At 36.3% G+C, this 17880-nt stretch overlaps 2 protein-coding genes across 3 annotated transcripts; one reads left to right on the top strand and one right to left on the bottom strand.

Annotated features, from left to right (window-relative positions):
- The first annotated feature begins 2519 nt into the window (after positions 1 to 2519).
- LOC121753365 (boron transporter 1-like) lies at positions 2520 to 7038 on the top strand. The gene is made up of 12 exons (XM_042148648.1): positions 2520 to 3201; positions 3278 to 3360; positions 3598 to 3790; positions 3910 to 4048; positions 4121 to 4286; positions 4367 to 4533; positions 4620 to 4793; positions 4872 to 4967; positions 5050 to 5187; positions 5291 to 5610; positions 5697 to 5964; positions 6557 to 7038. Exons 1-12 carry the CDS (start codon positions 3098 to 3100, stop codon positions 6854 to 6856), a joined length of 2148 nt encoding a protein of 715 aa, XP_042004582.1. The 5' UTR covers positions 2520 to 3097; the 3' UTR covers positions 6857 to 7038.
- A 6513-nt stretch (positions 7039 to 13551) lies between these two features.
- LOC121752159 (shaggy-related protein kinase alpha-like) lies at positions 13552 to 17391 on the bottom strand. Of its 2 annotated transcripts, none has more exons than XM_042147072.1 (13): positions 17199 to 17391; positions 16318 to 16508; positions 16138 to 16230; positions 15987 to 16046; positions 15609 to 15881; positions 15401 to 15475; positions 15271 to 15327; positions 15038 to 15178; positions 14902 to 14952; positions 14649 to 14744; positions 14481 to 14564; positions 14053 to 14155; positions 13552 to 13956 (listed from the first exon to the last, which is right to left on the bottom strand). In XM_042147072.1, exons 2-13 carry the CDS (start codon positions 16429 to 16431, stop codon positions 13874 to 13876), a joined length of 1230 nt encoding a protein of 409 aa, XP_042003006.1. In that variant the 5' UTR covers positions 16432 to 16508; positions 17199 to 17391; the 3' UTR covers positions 13552 to 13873. The 2 variants fall into 2 exon arrangements, with proteins under 2 accessions (XP_042003006.1, XP_042003005.1); XM_042147071.1 differs by having other exon boundaries at positions 16318 to 16512; positions 17199 to 17390.
- Positions 17392 to 17880: the final 489 nt, after the last annotated feature.

Here is a 17880-nt window from a genome sequence, read left to right as displayed (position 1 = left end):
TCAATTAATATCATTTGTTTGACTATGTTTTCCTTTTTTAATGGGTGCAATAGTTATTATGAATGACAGCTTTAACTTTTAATATGAAGTCAATAATTGTTTGCTAAATAAATGGTTTCTTCTCTCTGAAGGGGAATGCACATTCATAAATTAATCAAACCACTCAATTCATCATTAGTATGGTTTAGAAATTAGAAGCATTTTGCTGCATTAACAAGCTAAAGACTAAGAATATTGTATAAATAAATGAGCTTCATATATATGATGAGGAAATAATAAGGTTAAATGGCTACAAATCTACTGATTGTTAAGGAATATTATGTTTTCCTATAAATCAATTAAACCACTCAATTTTTTGTATCTTACAAATTTCCATAAATTCAAACTCCTATAAATGCTTATAATTTATAAAGCAAACACTAAATTTTTTTGACAAATATTTCTCTAATGAGAAATATGTTTCTAATTGGAAAGTGTACAATTATTAATTTTTTTTAATTTGCTATTATCGAAAGATGCCTTAACCTATGAATCATGCACTACCCTGAGTGGGTATGAACAATTTAGATATTTATTCATCCTTACTGGAAACAAGAGTTCTAAATAATTAAGCTAAAATAATTTTTAAATCTTTGGAACTATGAATATTATATAATGAATCCCAATCTCTAGTTTATGTATCAAACTCTTTTTTTGGTGATGCTTTTGAATCAAAACGAGATTCCCGTTGCCCACCATTTTTTAGCATGATAATATATTTTAAACATTGTATTTGCGATCTAACTTTCCACTTCCTTTATGCACCCTGTTTTAATACCATAAACATTTATTTTGTTTTTATTTCCTTTTCACTTTATATGAAGTGTTTTTGCATGGACAAAATGAATCCAATAATGGTGACGACGCTGCTAATTAATAAGATGCTTCTCCATTCCACCTTTCCTTTTATTAGAGTATTAATGGAAGTAATAATCAGTCGAATGATGAAGCAACCTTTTTAAGATTATTTAATGAAATAATTAGTTTATTTATGAAATGATATTTAGAAAAGACATATTTTTCCTCAAACTTTTAAAATTTGAAGGACATTTAGCCAAATAAATAGAAATCAATTGTTTTTTTAACAATATATACTTTTAGCTTTTGTAAGTCGGCGTGTTAGGAATTCCTTTTGAACCTCTTGTCTTTTCATTGTATATTCATACGCAAATAAACTTCAAAATTATGATTAATTATAGTTTATGGTCTTTCCTTTGATCCATGTTTTAAAAAATGAACTTATCTTTTGATTTACTAAATAAATTGTATGGAAAAATCATTTTTCACTTGAGCATCAAAGTGAATGTCATTTTTATGTAGGAAAATATTTCATTTTGAAAATATTAAAAATAAATCAAAACATCCACGTTGAATTCGGGCCTCGACAAAAAAAAATGCATGTCATATCATTTTTGCAACTCATGTTTAAATTCAATCTATTCGTTACAAGTCGGGACAAAGATCATACCATAAAATATAACCAGCCCCAAAATTACTATAAACATGATTTTATCTAAATGCTGTATAGAATGTAAAATAATGAGTAAATATCACAAGAAACTAATAAAAGGGTTCTAACTTCTAACAAACAATTTAACAAACACATGGCAGACGAATGATTCTAGTCATGGTTTCATTTAGTTATTAACTCTAATTTGCTTTCAATTATGAATCAAGCAACTCTGCATAAAAATATTATTTAAAAATAACTATCTTAGTTTTTTTAGATCGAGTACAAAAACTAAACATACATGAATTCTTTTTCAAATTGGAATCATAATAGATAAATAAAAAAAGTCAACCTTTACAGAAAAAATATCGGTAATAATAAATAAATAAAGAGGTTGGTGGAAAGATGTCTAAAAAAATTATTGAGTTTAAAATAGAGGCTAGACAGACTGCTGGTATGCATGTACGCGGTTTGATTACGACAGTTTTGCTGTCATGCTACATTTTTACGTATGTATGTTTCATTGTTATTTTTTTTTTCACTATTGAACTAAACATCAATTTCTATGCTGCTTACTTTAATTTCATATCTCTAATTGGCAGAGACACACCGCATGCTGATCTCATGAATTATGCTAAGCAATTAATTCCAACAGATTTGCTTCACTAACTCTGACTCATTCTAGTAATCAAGTATCTGCAGAAATTAATGTCCTACTTTTGTAAATTTTTTCATTTAATGTAGGAGTATTTCAATTATTAAATTTTCTTTATCTCTATTGAGATTTGGATGACTAAATGCCTTTAAATTTGCTACTAATTCTGAGTAAATGCCAGATGAATGAAATTGGTATTTCATCATTGTTTATCCGAACACAACTGAATTTATTGAATTTCGCAATACTCTTTTTGTAGGATAATGAAAATGGGAGGAAAGAGGGCTTAGTTGTGTTGATAGATGTCTCTGTTTCACTGCCTAATAACACTTCCACCGCCAGCTACTCTCCAACTGTATTCCTTCTCCTCTTCATTTTGTATAGCTTTTATTTTATTCATTTCATTTAACTTCTCTATACAAAGGCGCATTGTTTGTTCAATAATACTACTACTGCAGATCCCTTTTCTGCTCTCGTTTTGACCCGCCTCTCTCTAATCTCTCTCTTTTCCACACACACACACGCACTCACTTCCTTTATATTTGGGATCTTCCACTCTCTTCTTCGCGCGCTCACAATCACATTGTGTTTTACTCTTACCCGTTTTCTGATATCTTTATTGCACTTAAGATTATTGAATGTCTACTCTTCTTTCATTCTTGCTCTTTTCTTAGTCTCCGTTTTATTGCTTATAAAACAACGGGGAAAGGTCAAAAGCTGACATTTTTATCAATCAAGATTCAAGAATCTTGATTGGGAGTGCTGGCATTTGTTGATACTTGAAGGGGTGATTAGTTTTACAAACTTTATGTAAATCATTGGGCAAAAACTGCTTAATCCTATTCCTCTTTGATGCATTCAATGGCAATGCAGTTTCTCCCATAGCCCTTTTTGAGCTGTTTTTTTCCTCTGAAATTTGAAGAAAATACTTTGGGAGTGAGTTTTATTCGAAAATGGAGGAATCATTTGTGCCCTTTCGTGGGATTAAGAATGACATTAATAACCGGCTGCGTTGCTACAAGCAAGATTGGAGTGGTGGATTCAAGGCTGGCTTCAGGTATGCCTTTCACTTTCATGAATTTTTAGGGGATTTTTGCAATCTCTTTAGTTGTAATTGTGTTTTTGATTTGCAGAATACTGGCCCCTACAACATACATATTCTTTGCTTCTGCTATTCCAGTCATTTCATTTGGGGAGCAGCTTGAGAGAAGCACAGGTTAGATTTCATCTGGCCTTGTTCATCACAACATTACAAATTCTTGATTTTTCATGTTTTGGGATAGTTGTAAATAAGTTCAGAGATGATGAAGATTTGTTGGTATGTTGAGGGTATAGATGATTTAACTCAAAGAAATTGTTGCATTGATTATATTGTTAAAGGATCTTGCAAGAATTCATTTTCTTGGTGTTTGAGTTTGATGATGTGTTGATAGTTGTATCCTGAAAATTGCAGAGGGGGTTTTAACTGCTGTTCAGACTCTAGCATCCACTGCTGTTTGTGGCATCATACACTCAATAATTGGGGGGCAGCCATTGCTGATTCTTGGAGTTGCTGAGCCTACTGTGATAATGTACACATTCATGTTCAACTTTGCAAAGCAAAGATCCGACTTGGGCCGTGAGTTGTTTCTCGCGTGGACTGGATGGTGAGCTTCCTTTGTCTCCACATTTTCTATGGCTTTGTGGTGATTCTTGTTTGATTTGATTTGAGTTGTTGTTGTTATTGTTGTTTGCCTAATGGCTTTATGTGTAAACGAAAACACAGGGTTTGTGTTTGGACTGCAGCTCTGTTGTTTCTGTTGGCTATTCTTGGAGCTTGCTCCATCATCAACAGATTTACCCGTCTGGCCGGGGAATTGTTTGGTATGCTCATCGCCATGCTCTTTATGCAGCAAGCAATCAAAGTAAGGATAATGCATAGAAATACCTTTTCTTGAATTTTGTAATTTCAGCTTCTAAAATATAACTTGTGTTAGGGAATCGTGGATGAGTTTCGCATACCAAAAAGGGCAGACACGAGCCTACCCGCTTTCATGACTTCATGGCGGTTTGCTAATGGCATGTTTGCTTTAGTGCTGTCCTTTGGTCTACTGCTAACTGCACTGAGAAGCCGAAAGGCTAGATCATGGCGTTATGGGTCTGGTTAGTATTATTGTCATACAAACGAGAGCGTCTTTGAGGCGAATTGGTAGCACGATTGCTTACTTACTGTCTCCTTGCAGGTTCTCTTAGGAGCCTTATAGCTGACTATGGCGTGCCATTGATGGTGTTGGTGTGGACAGCAGTTTCGTATATTCCTTCTAAGAATGTTCCGGAAGGAATTCCAAGACGTCTCTCCAGCCCAAATCCATGGTCACCGGGTGCCTACGAGAATTGGACAGTGATAAAGGCAAGCCCCCCCAAACTAGTTAAACAAAATTCCTCAGTTCTCCAATACAACTTGAAAATATGCTGAATGTACCCTTACTTTTTCAGGATATGCTAAATGTACCGATCCTTTACATACTTGGAGCTTTCATTCCTGCAACGATGATTGCAGTCCTTTATTATTTTGACCACAGTGTCGCGTCTCAGTTGGCTCAGCAGAGTGAATTCAATCTGAGAAAGCCACCTTCCTTCCATTATGATTTACTACTTCTCGGTTTTTTGGTTCGTTGATCAGACTTTTAATCGTCTTTTTTGATATAGTACTCCCATTTCCTGATCCATTTCTCATGTTTCTTTCAGACGTTAATGTGCGGTCTATTAGGCATCCCTCCATCAAACGGTGTAATTCCACAGTCGCCAATGCACACGAAAAGCCTAGCCACACTCAAACATCAGGTGATTCCCCATCTCAGTGGCTCCTCTTGCAGTGTTTGTAGTGTTTGGTTGCTCTCTAAAGCTTATTTTACGAATAATGCAGTTACTCAGAAACCGGCTCGTTGCCACAGCACGTGAAAGCATTCAAAAGAACTCAAATTTGGCACAATTGTATGGAAACATGCAAGAAGCTTATCAGCAAATGCAGACCCCTCTTATCTACCAGCAGCCATCAAATAGTGTATGCTTTTTCCCTCCACTTTTTCTCGTATTTACTCGTGTTTGCTGTGTTGATCTTTGTAGCTACAAACGCGCCAACATTAAAATTCTGTTTACTACATCAGGGTCTGAAGGAGCTGAAAGAGTCCACAATTCAGCTGGCCTCAAGCATGGGAAGCTTTGATTCTCCCGTGGACGAGACAATCTTCGATGTTGAAAAGGAGATTGATGATTTGCTCCCCATTGAGGTCAAAGAACAACGTCTCAGCAACTTGCTGCAATCCACCATGGTTGGAGGGTGCGTTGCTGCAATGCCCGCTTTGAGAATGATCCCCACCTCCGTGCTGTGGGGATATTTCGCTTTCATGGCCATTGAGAGCTTACCCGGCAACCAGTTCTGGGAGAGGATCCTACTTCTCTTCACTGCACCGGGCAGGCGATACAAGTCTGTTTTTTTCCTCGTCTCGTGATTTCAAGAACCTGCTAATTCTAGATCTCTAAACTAACTAGCGGCCTTGTGTGAACTGATAGGGTTTTGGAGGACTACCACGCCTCATTTGTCGAGACTGTGCCTTTCAAGACCATTGCAATGTTCACCCTATTCCAAACGACGTACTTGCTTCTCTGCTTCGGGATCACATGGGTTCCGATTGCAGGGGTCCTCTTCCCTCTCCTTATCATGCTTCTAGTCCCGGTGAGGCAGTACGCACTGCCAAAGTTCTTCAAAGGCGCTCATCTTCAAGATTTGGACGCTGCAGACTATGAAGAGGCTCCGGCCGTGCCATTCAACATCCCACCGGTATCTCATCATTCTTTCAACTCCTTCACATCTTTACTTTTAAGAGCATCTCCAATGGCGAACGTCCGGTCGGACGTCCGCGACGGGTGACCGGGACGTCCGCCATTGTGGCGTCGAAGGTCGGATACGGACGTCCCGTGAGGACGTCGGGTGTCCTCGGACGTGCGGGCGACGGGCGGGCGGACGTCCGCCATTGTGGAGTGGGTCGGACGTCCGGTAATTAAAATTTTTTTTTTAAACTCTAGTGGGAAGGGCGATGGGAACGGCGGATTGTGCAGGGGATGTCCTAGTGACGTGGCAGTGGGATGAGAAGTCCTAGTGACTTGGCAGGAGGTGTTTTTGGGATGTCCTAGTAGATGTCCGAGTGGGACATCCGCCCACTGGAGATGCTCTAAGAGTCTCTTTTCTCAAACATTTTAAAATAATATTATGGCTAATTCATTCCTTTATCTTTGTTATTCCCATATGTTCTAAGATTAATATCAAGAAAATATGGAGTAATAAAAATAGGATTATTTGATATTTGTTAAATGTCTACTTGGACTCGTAGCTTGAAATGTTTGTATATTTATGTTCTGGAATTCTTATGCAGGAGGGCGAACTCGGGTCGAGGCTCTCCTTTGCAGATGGAGGAGAGATCTTAGACGGGATCATCACAAGGAGTCGCGGTGAGATCAAGCATATCTGCAGTCCAAAGGTCACAAGTTCGTCATCAACCCCAGCAAAGGACTTGAAGCTGCAGAGCCCCCGTTTATCCGGGACAGCATACAGCCCGCGCATAAACGAGCTGAGAGGCGGGAGAACTCCAAGAGGACCTTACAGCCCCAAGACCGGAGAAGTTGGGGCGTCTAATCTGGGGATGAATCCACATAACTCAACTTCAAACCAGTGAGAAAAACGCGGGCGCCTTTATCCGAGCGATAGAGCTGTCCAAGTGTTCTCTTAGAGCTTTGATTTGGTTATGTTATTGTAAAAAACTCTCCCACCTCATGTATAATTAATCTTACATTGATTCCTTAAATGCTGGAAATAGTAAGTTTGTTGAATACCATATAATGAAGACTTGTTTTCCTATTTCTGTCTTTAAATCTACTTTTCACGACATTTGATTAACACTTGACAGCATGCAATGTCAGAATTTGACTAACTGATCAAAATATCAAATTTGATTTGGAATTTTTTCTTCATTCAGTTTGTGATTGTTTTTCAAAACCAAATATTCTACACGCATATAGCGTTCTGTTTTGAATTTTGAAAGTTTTTGGACTTTTCAGTTCGGTTCGGATTTGGTTAGCATCCTTAACTCAAATGTGATCATCATTAATCCATGATGTTAGCATGTGTTTTAGTTCCTTAATCCCTTAACTCATTAACCATCAATCATGTCAGTAAGCAAGAAAAGAAAGATAATAAAAAAGGGAAATAGTTTGAAGAAAGGGGGTTTCCTTTAGCAAAGTAACAGTTGAATCCACAAAGAAAAGCAAGGGTTATAAAATAGAGTTGAAGATGAAAAGGGTCCTACGTTGTTGATTGCAAACAAGAAAGAGAATGTTGTGGTATGAAGAGCATTGACTATGGCAGTGGTAGCAGATTACAAACTCTTTTCTAATCATATCATATCATACAATCTTTGTTCGCTTTCAAACAAAAGCACAAGCCGATTTTCAAGGATTAAAGTAGAATGTATTTTTTTTTGAATATTTTGTCTGTTGTGAAGGTCGGCCATCTCAATTATATTTCTCTATACTCCAATCTAGAATTGGCTTATTACATCAAAATAGAATGCAATAATACTACTATTCAGGAAATTCCGTGGATTATTGCAGTTTTGATTAGATTGAATGTATGATCATGAAAATATGGAGTTTTGTCATTGTTTGGAATATTTGTTTGTAGTGAATACAAACCGACCAAATTCACACGTAGAAGACAAAAATTGATAGAGGCTACAATTTTTAAAATTTAATTGAGAATATAATTTTTAGTTGATTCAGATTATTAGCATTGATTTTGTATGAGAATTTACATAAAATTTAGATGAATTTTGAAGATCTACAAAAAAAATAAAAAAATAAGTTGGTGAGAACTTAAGCATCTCAGTGCGTCTATTCAGTTAAAAATTGTTTGAAATATAGTATGAATTCGCTTATCAGTTTATAAGTAATTAATTATTAAACAATGAATAAATTTTGTGATGCTTATGATTTGAGATTGAAATAATAACATGTTTATTTTGGTCCATTCGATTGATGCCCCCTCCCCTAGATAAAACTAAGCTTATGTTCATTGGTTTTAACTTCACTCTGTAATAATAGCAGTTGGTGGTAGTACTACTCAATTACTACTTTCTATCTTTAATAATAGATTTCAAATGCCTCTCGGATTTGATATTGTGATAAATGTGTTTATTTAATAGTAATTGATTATGATAGTTGCTTAACTTTCTACCACCAAAAATTCTTCTCCAAACCTCTCCATTCCCACACCAGATAGTTAGGTTCATCGCTACATTTGTCGTCTTCTCTGAATAAATCATATAGCTAAAGCTAAGAGAAACCATAAACCAGACATTGCTTGTCTACACCCATGAAAATATTTTATAGTGGTCTCATTAAATGTAATCTATAAAAAATACTCCCTTCGCTCTCCTAATGTGTCCCGTTTTAACCTGATACGAGTTTTAAAAATGTAAAAGAAAATGAATTAAAAAAGTTAGTGGTATATGGTACTAATTTTACATATCAGTATAATAATAAGTCCATTATCAAAATGAAAAATTTGACATCTGTTGGGATTAATTTTGAAAATAAAATTATATTTTTCGTATAAAACGTTGGCCTTCAATCAATAGATCGAACGGTTCGGATCACTTGATTGTGTGAATCCGTGAAGATGTAAAATGGGCTTTCATCTGTTCCAATTTGAGCTATGATGGGCCCTTCCAAATCTTCTTAGCCCATTTAGTTCGTGATCCATCTTAGAGTCGGCCCATGTGAAACACATTGATTGAAGTACGCATGAAACACATACCCATGGCCCACGCTCAAATTTACAAGATCTTGGTAGTTAGAATCCAAGTTGATAGTTTTTCAATTAGACAAACAATTCATTATCAATATTAAATAACTTGATTGTGTAATAAGAAAAGTCCTAATTGTCCGTTAGTACAAAAAATATACTACAAAAAATTTGGTTTGCTAAAAAGAATGTATAAAATTTTGTATTTTTATTTTAATTAGATAAGTCCAGAAATTCCTGGCTAATAATTTAATTTCCAGAGGTTTGATCGAAAGCTCTCAACAATAGCTTCCTAATAGTACATTTGTACATGAATCCTAATTCCACAAATAGAGCGAATTTCGTAACAACAAATTTTTTTTACCATTTTTTATGACAATTAAACCCAATACTTAATAAACAATAAGAGTATCATTTTAACCAACGTTACCTTCGAGTTGTCAATTGAACTCCACAATTTGCGTTACCGTCCAAAGAAATTTGGACCATCTCCAAAGTTGTGAAAGCTAAAAAATTTTGTACGTTTTGAACAATAGAATAAATTAGATTAAAAAAATTAAAATTTGGATATAATTCATTTATTAATAGAAATTTTACCTGTTAATTCAATACTACAAAATAGTAGGAGTAACAAGTAAGGGAAAAATATTTATTTTATTATCCATTGGCCCATAGTAAATAGAGTAGTAAAAATGTAAAATTCAAAACAAAAAACATGATAAAAGTGCAAGGCCTAAATATCTGACATGTAACTCAAAGTTCGAGTTTAAGGTTTGGAGAAGACGGCGGATCTGATCGGAGCAAACGTCCGTTAATTATCTCCACATTTCCAACATTATGAATACAAGCCGGCATCGGCTTCTTAAACTGTATGTCGTCGGTGAAATCCTCTAGCTTGAAAGCCGGCGCCCAGCCGCCACCCGATGTTGACGACCTCTTTCTCTTGCTACTGTGGTTTTCCTGCAGTTGGTGCAGTTTGTTCCTGAAATTCCTCATCAGCGCCAAAAATATCTCCATATTCTCCTCGTCTTCCTCCTCCCCAGCTTCGCTACGGTGCGGGGCTGTACAGTTCTCGCTCGTTTCCATTGACGAAAAATAAAATAGAAATTCAGCAAATTGTGTCGGGAAGAGTTGTTTGAATAGAGGTGGGGGACGAGAATTTAGGATTTTTATAGTTGGAACTTGGAGACAATTTGACTATGATGGCTTTGAAAATTGTGAAGAGTTGAAATTGGACTAATAACTCGGACATTTGTAGCGTAAGAGATGTGATGTCATATGCTTACGTTGTGGAATATAGTACATATACATGTCATCAAATAGTAATTATACTAGTATTATTCATACTACATGCTTATTGCGTGTGTGTGGTACTAAGTCAGCACCCGCCTTGCGTCCCGATGCGGGCTCTATCTCGTCTCGGAGAGAGACCGCATCGAGACAGCAATGCGGGCTCCATCTCGTCCCAAGCCCGTCCTTTGTCTCGCCGCGGAGAGGCAGCGCGCGAGACAGCTCGCCACGCGCGTTGGCCACGTGGCGAGCGTTGGTTCATTCGTGACGCCCACTCGCCGGCCAGCAACGGGCGTCTTTAATTTCCGTTGAAAATATTTTTTTAAATATTTTTTTAAAATTCAGGAAAAATTAAAAAATAAAAAAATCCCAAAAATATACTAGCCGTTTTTTTACAAATTTTTAATTTTTTTGTATTTTTTAAGCCCCCAATCACTTCTATAAATATCAAATCATTCCCACAAATTAATTCACCATAAAAAAAACTCTTTATTCTCACTCAAACACTCTACATTCTTCATCTCAAAACATTATTCTTCTCCCAAATTTAATCCATTCATGGATCCATTATGTGTTTTTTTTTTAGAATTTTAAGTTGTAATTTTATTTTATTTAATGAAGTGTGTTTTTATTAATTGAATTTGTTGGAAATAAAAATAAAAAATGAAATTGCCATCCTCAACGCTGTCACTTAACCGTCCCTTAAATTACTATTCATGGGCCCCACTGTACTTTTTTACTCCATCTCTTAACTAAGGGACGGAACCTGCAACCCTATGTCCCTTAACCGTCCCTTAAATTACTATTCATTCAATTTCATTTTTTTTCTATTTCCAATCAAATTCAATTTAAAAAAACACACTTCATTAAAAATAAAATAAAATTACAACCTAAAATTCAAAAAAATAAAAAAATACATAATTAAAATCTTAAAAAAATAAAAATGACATAATTTAATATACAATTTTATAGAAAATAAAAAAAACTACTCCGCCGGTGAATCATCCCCATGGAAGCGGTGGAGGTCCACCGCCTCGGCCTCCTCCCCCGCCTCAGCCTTCTTCCGGAGTGGGATCAACGGAATAATCCTCCCGAATCTGGGATAATCTCTGCGAATACCTCGGGGCGGAGGGATGGGCGTATGCATCCACATCAAAATGGGGTGGTTGGTACCCCCCGGCGTCGATGAACCGGAACCACCACCGAGGACATTGTACATGCCCCCAGTCGCCGAACCCGCCGGAGCCGCCACTGCCAGAGTTTCCGTCGCCGGACATTTTGTGATGAGGGGTTAGATGAAAATTGGAGAGGAAATGAAGATGATTTGGGAAGAATAGATGTGTATTTGTGTGTGAAATGAGGTTGAATTAGGAGTATTTATTGAGTATAAAAAATAAAAAATAAATAAATAGATTGAAAAAATGGTAATTTTACCGTTTTTCATTTTTATTTATTTATTTTTTATTTAATTCAACTTTTTTTAAAAAAATGAATTATTGCGTCAGCGTGACGATGCCCACTCGCGGGTCGGCAAGTGAGCGTCACGCATGGCGTCGGAGCGCGCCACGTCGCCTCGGCGCGCGGCGAGACGTCTCGCCAACCGTCACGGCGTGACGGAACGCGGAACGGGCTGGGGACGAGACGGGGCGCTGCAACGCGTCACGCTGCCGTCCCGTCCCTTCGTGACGAAATACGGGCCACCCGCGTGACGCGTTGCAGGTGGCCTGAAGATCTTTGAAATTATTAATCCTTATTAATCCTTTAAATGGAATGAGATAATGTAAAATGCTAAAATTTGTGTCCGTTCTAGCTACTTTTCAATAATAAATTAACGAAATAATAATTGCCTTTCACAAATATTGTTGGTTATGAAATATGATCTCAAAAGGTCCGGAAAAAAGCAAGGCCCAATCCCAAACGAGATCAATTTAGCCTTCTCATATAAGATAAGATTCTCATGTTGGAAATGTGAATTGAGTCCATAATATGGTTATATACGCCTGTACCTGCGGAATCTCCTCCGCAAAATATACTTATATAAATTAGAGGAATCTAAAGTCATCAATTATGAAGTAAATAATAATAATAATACATCAATTATTGGTCATTATAGACGAGGACCACGTTTCCATTTCTTGTAGATGTGATACGTTAACAGAGTTGCAGCTTTTGATTGACTTCTATTTTTATTTTTCAAACTCGATATTGACAGAATGACAGAGCTCTTCACCGCCCAAAGCTACACAGTTTTGCACTTCCCTTTTCTTGTGTTAAGTGTGTTTGTATGTAACTTTGAGTAGTATATGTGTTCACATTTCATTTCTATCTACTATGTGTTTTTAGGATCAAACTTCAAATCTACAATCTGGACTGGTTTCAAAAAAAACACTTTTACCTTGATTTCGAATTATGAAAACATAAAACGAGCACCACTAGTACATGATTAAGAATGTCACACTTGAATACCACTTTACAAACGACTATTCAACCCATTTTTACGTTTTTCAACTTTACCAACGGAAAAAAGCTAAAGATAAAATGAAAATCTAGTCCATATATATACTATTGTTTCCAAAAAGGAATACGTTGTAGGTTGAAAATTAAAAATACTTATGTTTTGAAGGTGCATATAATAAAGAAAATCGCTCTATATACAGAAACGTGTTATAACTCCCCAAATTTTAAGTGGGACAAAAATCCTTAGATTTCAAAAAAAATGTATGAAAATCAATGACACGTCATTACGAATAGGTTGAAATTATTTTTTTCACGAATTGATGAAGTAATAGGGCCTACTAATTTATTTCAACTAGTCGGCAACTACTTGATATTTGTCAAAAAACTATTTCAAACAATCAATGTCAGAGCACCACTGATTTCCATGCAAAATTTTTCAAATTTTTACATGTATTTTTACATATGCACATAATGCACTGTCAAATATGGATATTTTGATCCAGTAAAAAAGATACTGCATACTGTATTAAATATATTTTCAATTGTGATAACAATATTGCTCTAGGTAACCGTAGACTGAGAAGAAAAGGTTTAAACGATTAGAGTACTAGTATAGTAATCAGAATATAGGAAGCAATTATCCTTGACCAAGGCTATTTCTTTTCAAAAATAGTACTAGTAGTATCAAATTCTAACACAAAATATATAGAAACTCAATTTTTTTCAGATAAAAATACATTAATGTGGATTTACTTTCTGTGATTCATCATCCCATGAACCAAAAAAATTCTTGTTGTGAACAAGGCAGGCGACAACAAAAGCTAAACTAATTTAGCCCAAGTATTTTCTCTTCATATATATACATTTACAACAGCTAAAGTAACGCGACCTCTCAAAGCGCCAAGGGCAAACCAGACAACACAAGTAAGCTTCTTCCACTTCAACTATTACAGTTTCGTCGATCATAATAACAACAAAAAAAAATGGTCAGATACATAATAAAACCTTCTTGTTCTCTGCTATAATCAAATTTTAAAAAATACATGAAACCTCAATACCAACAGAAGAAAGGGGAGAGGGGTCATCGCTTCAACGAGGTTAGAAACATATTTCAAGTCTTAAAGTAGTAGTAGCACTTTATATATTACAATCCAAGGAACGCGCATTGCTTTCTTGCATGCTCGGGGATCAGCTTCCCCAATAACTCTGCTGGGACGCCCTTGAGCTCTGATCAATGGTACCGGGAGGAACGAGTTAGATACAGTTACGTATAGCACACCATTAGGGAGATGAAAACTGAATATAGCATGAAGGACGACTAACCATGTGGCTTAAAGTTGAATAATGGCGGAACAAACCGCCCATTAGGTAGTCTAACATTTGGATCGCGCAACTCATCAAAGAATGGATGGACTAACGCCTCCAACTGCATTAAAGAAACAAACATTGCAGATGATTATGAGAATGATTTTCAACCCTTGTCATAGAAATGAAAGAGAATCTTGACGATCCATTAATATCCTCTTCACTTTCAACTCAATTGAGAACAAGAATTAGCAGAGTTGTATAATATGGACAGGAAATTGTTACTAAAGAAACTTAAACCACATTCAAAGGCCAATGTCTATCAAAAACTTCAAAAATATCATATACTCGGGGTCACACTTCCAGACGCAATCATGCTTATTGGCAATGTTTCCGTAGATGCACAAAGTTGTATTCGGAAAATAATGAAATAAAGTAATGCTCACCGCAGTGCACCGTAGGTTTGGAGAATACTGCAGTAACCTTGAAACAACATCAACGGCCTCAGGTGGCATCCGCTTGTGAAAGATCTGCAGATGAGAAAAGTTCGTCAAACTATGCATGAAGTACATAAACCATCATCATCGACACAAATAGAAGTTAAATGTCATTACCTTGTGCCATGGGTGAGCTTTTATTTGGGGGAATTTGAATTCAGTGTAATTGGGGTTCATGCATTTAATCTCCTCCCTTGTTGGGGTACCCAGTACCTACATACAAAGAAGTGTGTAAAATTCACATTCATTAGCTTAGTCAACATAAACCATAATGGACAATCAATGCAATATGAATGTGATCTAACAAACGGAAGGCCAGGTGCTTCAGAGTAAATGTACTATTAACATAGTAAAGATCAACCATGATTACCTTAATGATTTCAACAAGCTGATCAACTCCACTTTCACCAGGGAAAAGGGGCTGAAATAGAAATGGAACATCTGTTTAGTAAATTAAGAGCATCATCAAGAATCAGTTGAAGGAAAATGGTAGTTTAGTCACCAACCTGTCCAAGCAGTAATTCAGCCAAGACGCATCCAGCAGACCAGATGTCAATGGCAGTAGTATATTCTGTTGCACCGAATATGAGTTCGGGAGCACGATAGTACCTTGAACATATATAGGAAATGTTTGGTTCTCCTTTGACCTACATATTGAGTCAAATAACATAAATAACCTTACTAAGTTAAGAGGCTAAAAGATGCCTTCATCAGAGGCAGAGGAAAGTATGGTGCTCACCAGTACTTTTGCACTTCCAAAATCACATAACTTCACCTGATGGGTGTGTGGATTAACCTGTAGACAGTATGTTGAAAAGTAAGTTGTTTGTAACTTGCTATCATATGCATTAAATTGAAAATAAACTTACCAACAAATTTTGTGGTTTAATATCCCTGTGGCACACTCCAATACTGCCATGGATATATGCAAGTGCTCGGAAAATCTGCCATGAAAAGACACTTTAGGTTTAGAGAAAAGATTCAGCTTATGAAAAAAAGTCATTACTTAAATTTGAAATACAATATCCAGGCATTTCTAGAAATTTAACAATACAATGTAAGTGGGACAAAGTATACCTGATAAGCATAAAGTTTAACATATATCATTGGCATCCTCTGACTCATCTTGTTATAATGTCTAATAACCCTATGAACAGTCTCAGGAACATATTCCAACACCAAGTTAAGAAAAAGCTCATCCTTCTCAGTGGTCGAGAAGAAACAATGCTTCAAAGACACAACATTGGGGTGGTCCAGGAGACGCATGGTTTGCAGCTCTCTGTTCTTGTACCTCTTATCTTGAAGAACCTTTTTTATGGCAACAGTTTCACCTGTTTCTAGACATTTGGCCTGAAAGAGAACATTAGCATAAATAAGAGTTCTGAATTGCAAATGCATGAAAAATATTGTTTTTCCTTGAACTGGGCAAGGAGAAGGCATCACAGCAGACAGTACCTGAAACACTACTCCAAAAGATCCCTGCCCCACAATACGCTCAGCCATATAACTGATTGTCTGAAAAAACAAGGTATTGAATATTATAAATAGGAAAATAACAAACTTAGCAAATCTGAGTATAATACAAATACTGAGTATCGAATGTAACCTGTTTTGGTTGGCCATTTTTGCCCCCTATTGTGGTCACAATTATATGACCAGTTTCTGTTCCATTTCCATCTACGTAAACCGGTTCCATATCCTATCACATAGGGTTAGAGTTAGCACATCTATAAGCAACAGCCTGTGACAAAATACAGAATGATTAATTTATCGTAATTATCTGTACCTTGTCATCCTTGAGTTTCATCTCATTCATCTCATCTGGCAGCTTATCCAGTCCACCAGGCTTTCGACCAGGATCTCTTACACCGTTCGGAGGAGCTACACTAATTGAGGCCATTCACTTTTAATAGTAACAATCGAGGCAGGATTTCTCACCAGTTATGCCCGGCTAAGATAAAGAAGCTGGCCCAGAACCTATCTGCAAGAAATCCAACTAAGGTTAAGCAAAATCTTCATCAAGGTAGAAATTGCAACAATTCCACCCAAACACGAAACGAAAATTGAGAATAATTGCATCAAACAACAACACAGCGACAGCCACCAATTAAAAGATATTTTTGTATATGAAGTAGTTTGAACAATGAAGCTGAACAGACACTCATAAACACAGAACCAACATCTAAAATCTAACTTAAAAGTACAGAGCATCTCTAATATTACAACGCAGAAAATTCCCCAGCAGCTTCCATAGACAGCGGGAAAAAAAAACGGTCGGTATCATCAGATCGAGATCTACGAAGTAAGACATCTATTACAAAGTCCAGAAAAACCAAATTTATGAAATATCCCAACTAATTCCCAATTTGTACCAACACAAACGCAAAACCAACGAATACGAGAATAATCACAAACAAAAAAAACCTTGCAACAAGGATACAACGAGTAGGAGAAGGAAACAAACGGAATAAAATCAATCACAACAAAAAATTCAGCTAAAAAACGAAAAAAAATCCACCCAAACCTTCAATCGAAACTCAAATTCAAACAAATTAAACGAGAACGACGCACAAATCCAGGCACTCAGACTAATTCAGCTACTCAGACTTTCATACCGTGACGCATCACAAAAAAAAAATTTAAAGCTCACGGATCCAAAAAACGCACCCGAAGAAAACGAAATCTATCGAATCAGCCACCGCCGAAATCGTCAAAATATATCCACGACGAATCAACGATTCCTCTTTTTCCGCTGATTTTCGCCTGAAATTATCAGAATTATGTTTGAATGAGAGGGTAATGTGAATAGGCAGCCAGCTATTTGATGGGAGGGGTCAGACAGTCAACACGATAATGGCTCCGAAAGCATATAATAAAGCAATCAAATCTCATAATTATTTTATCATAAATATTATTATAGTGATTTTGTAATTAATTTATAGTTCTACTTTATCTCCGCTTTTGACCATTCAAACCCTTTTGCTTTTCCGAAACAAATTATTATGTCAGTCACATTTTATTTAACGTTTTCGAATTCATTCAAAACCCTAATTGGCCCCCCTCCCTCAGCTACGAGCTAATCCAGTGAACGGCGCCGTTTGACTCAAAAATCTTTTCTACCACTCTTTTAACGCATGCGATTAGTGCAGTATTTTAGTCTAAAACTTTGTGATAAATATAATGAAGTGGTTATTTGGCTCTGATTGAAAATTCGGTTAATTACATCCTAGTTTCTCATTTTGGTGCTAATTATACTACGGAGTAATATTTTCATTCTAGAGTTAATAATATATCGATGATATATATCTCAATATCTTAATTGATGTAAAACGAACAATGCTTTATGGAC

Source organism: Salvia splendens, chromosome 10, assembly GCF_004379255.2.
Source record: "Salvia splendens isolate huo1 chromosome 10, SspV2, whole genome shotgun sequence".
In the NCBI taxonomy this organism is placed as follows: Eukaryota; Viridiplantae; Streptophyta; class Magnoliopsida; order Lamiales; family Lamiaceae; genus Salvia; species Salvia splendens.
This window is presented reverse-complemented; position numbering and strand designations above follow the sequence as displayed.

Bases quoted from the DNA above. Each gene is read 5' to 3' on its own strand.
- LOC121753365 (XM_042148648.1), top strand. From the start codon at position 3,098: ATGGAGGAATCATTTGTGCCCTTTCGTGGGATTAAGAATGACATTAAT. The intron at 4,534-4,619 runs GCAAGCCCCCCC...TTACTTTTTCAG, and splicing joins AGAATTGGACAGTGATAAAG to GATATGCTAAATGTACCGAT. The intron at 4,794-4,871 runs GTTCGTTGATCA...TGTTTCTTTCAG, and splicing joins TACTACTTCTCGGTTTTTTG to ACGTTAATGTGCGGTCTATT.
- LOC121752159 (XM_042147072.1), bottom strand. From the start codon at position 16,431: ATGGCCTCAATTAGTGTAGCTCCTCCGAACGGTGTAAGAGATCCTGGT. The intron at 14,745-14,901 runs GTAATCATGGTT...CTTTGTATGTAG, and splicing joins AGCTTGTTGAAATCATTAAG to GTACTGGGTACCCCAACAAG. The intron at 14,156-14,480 runs GTGAGCATTACT...TCTTTAATGCAG, and splicing joins CAAACCTACGGTGCACTGCG to TTGGAGGCGTTAGTCCATCC.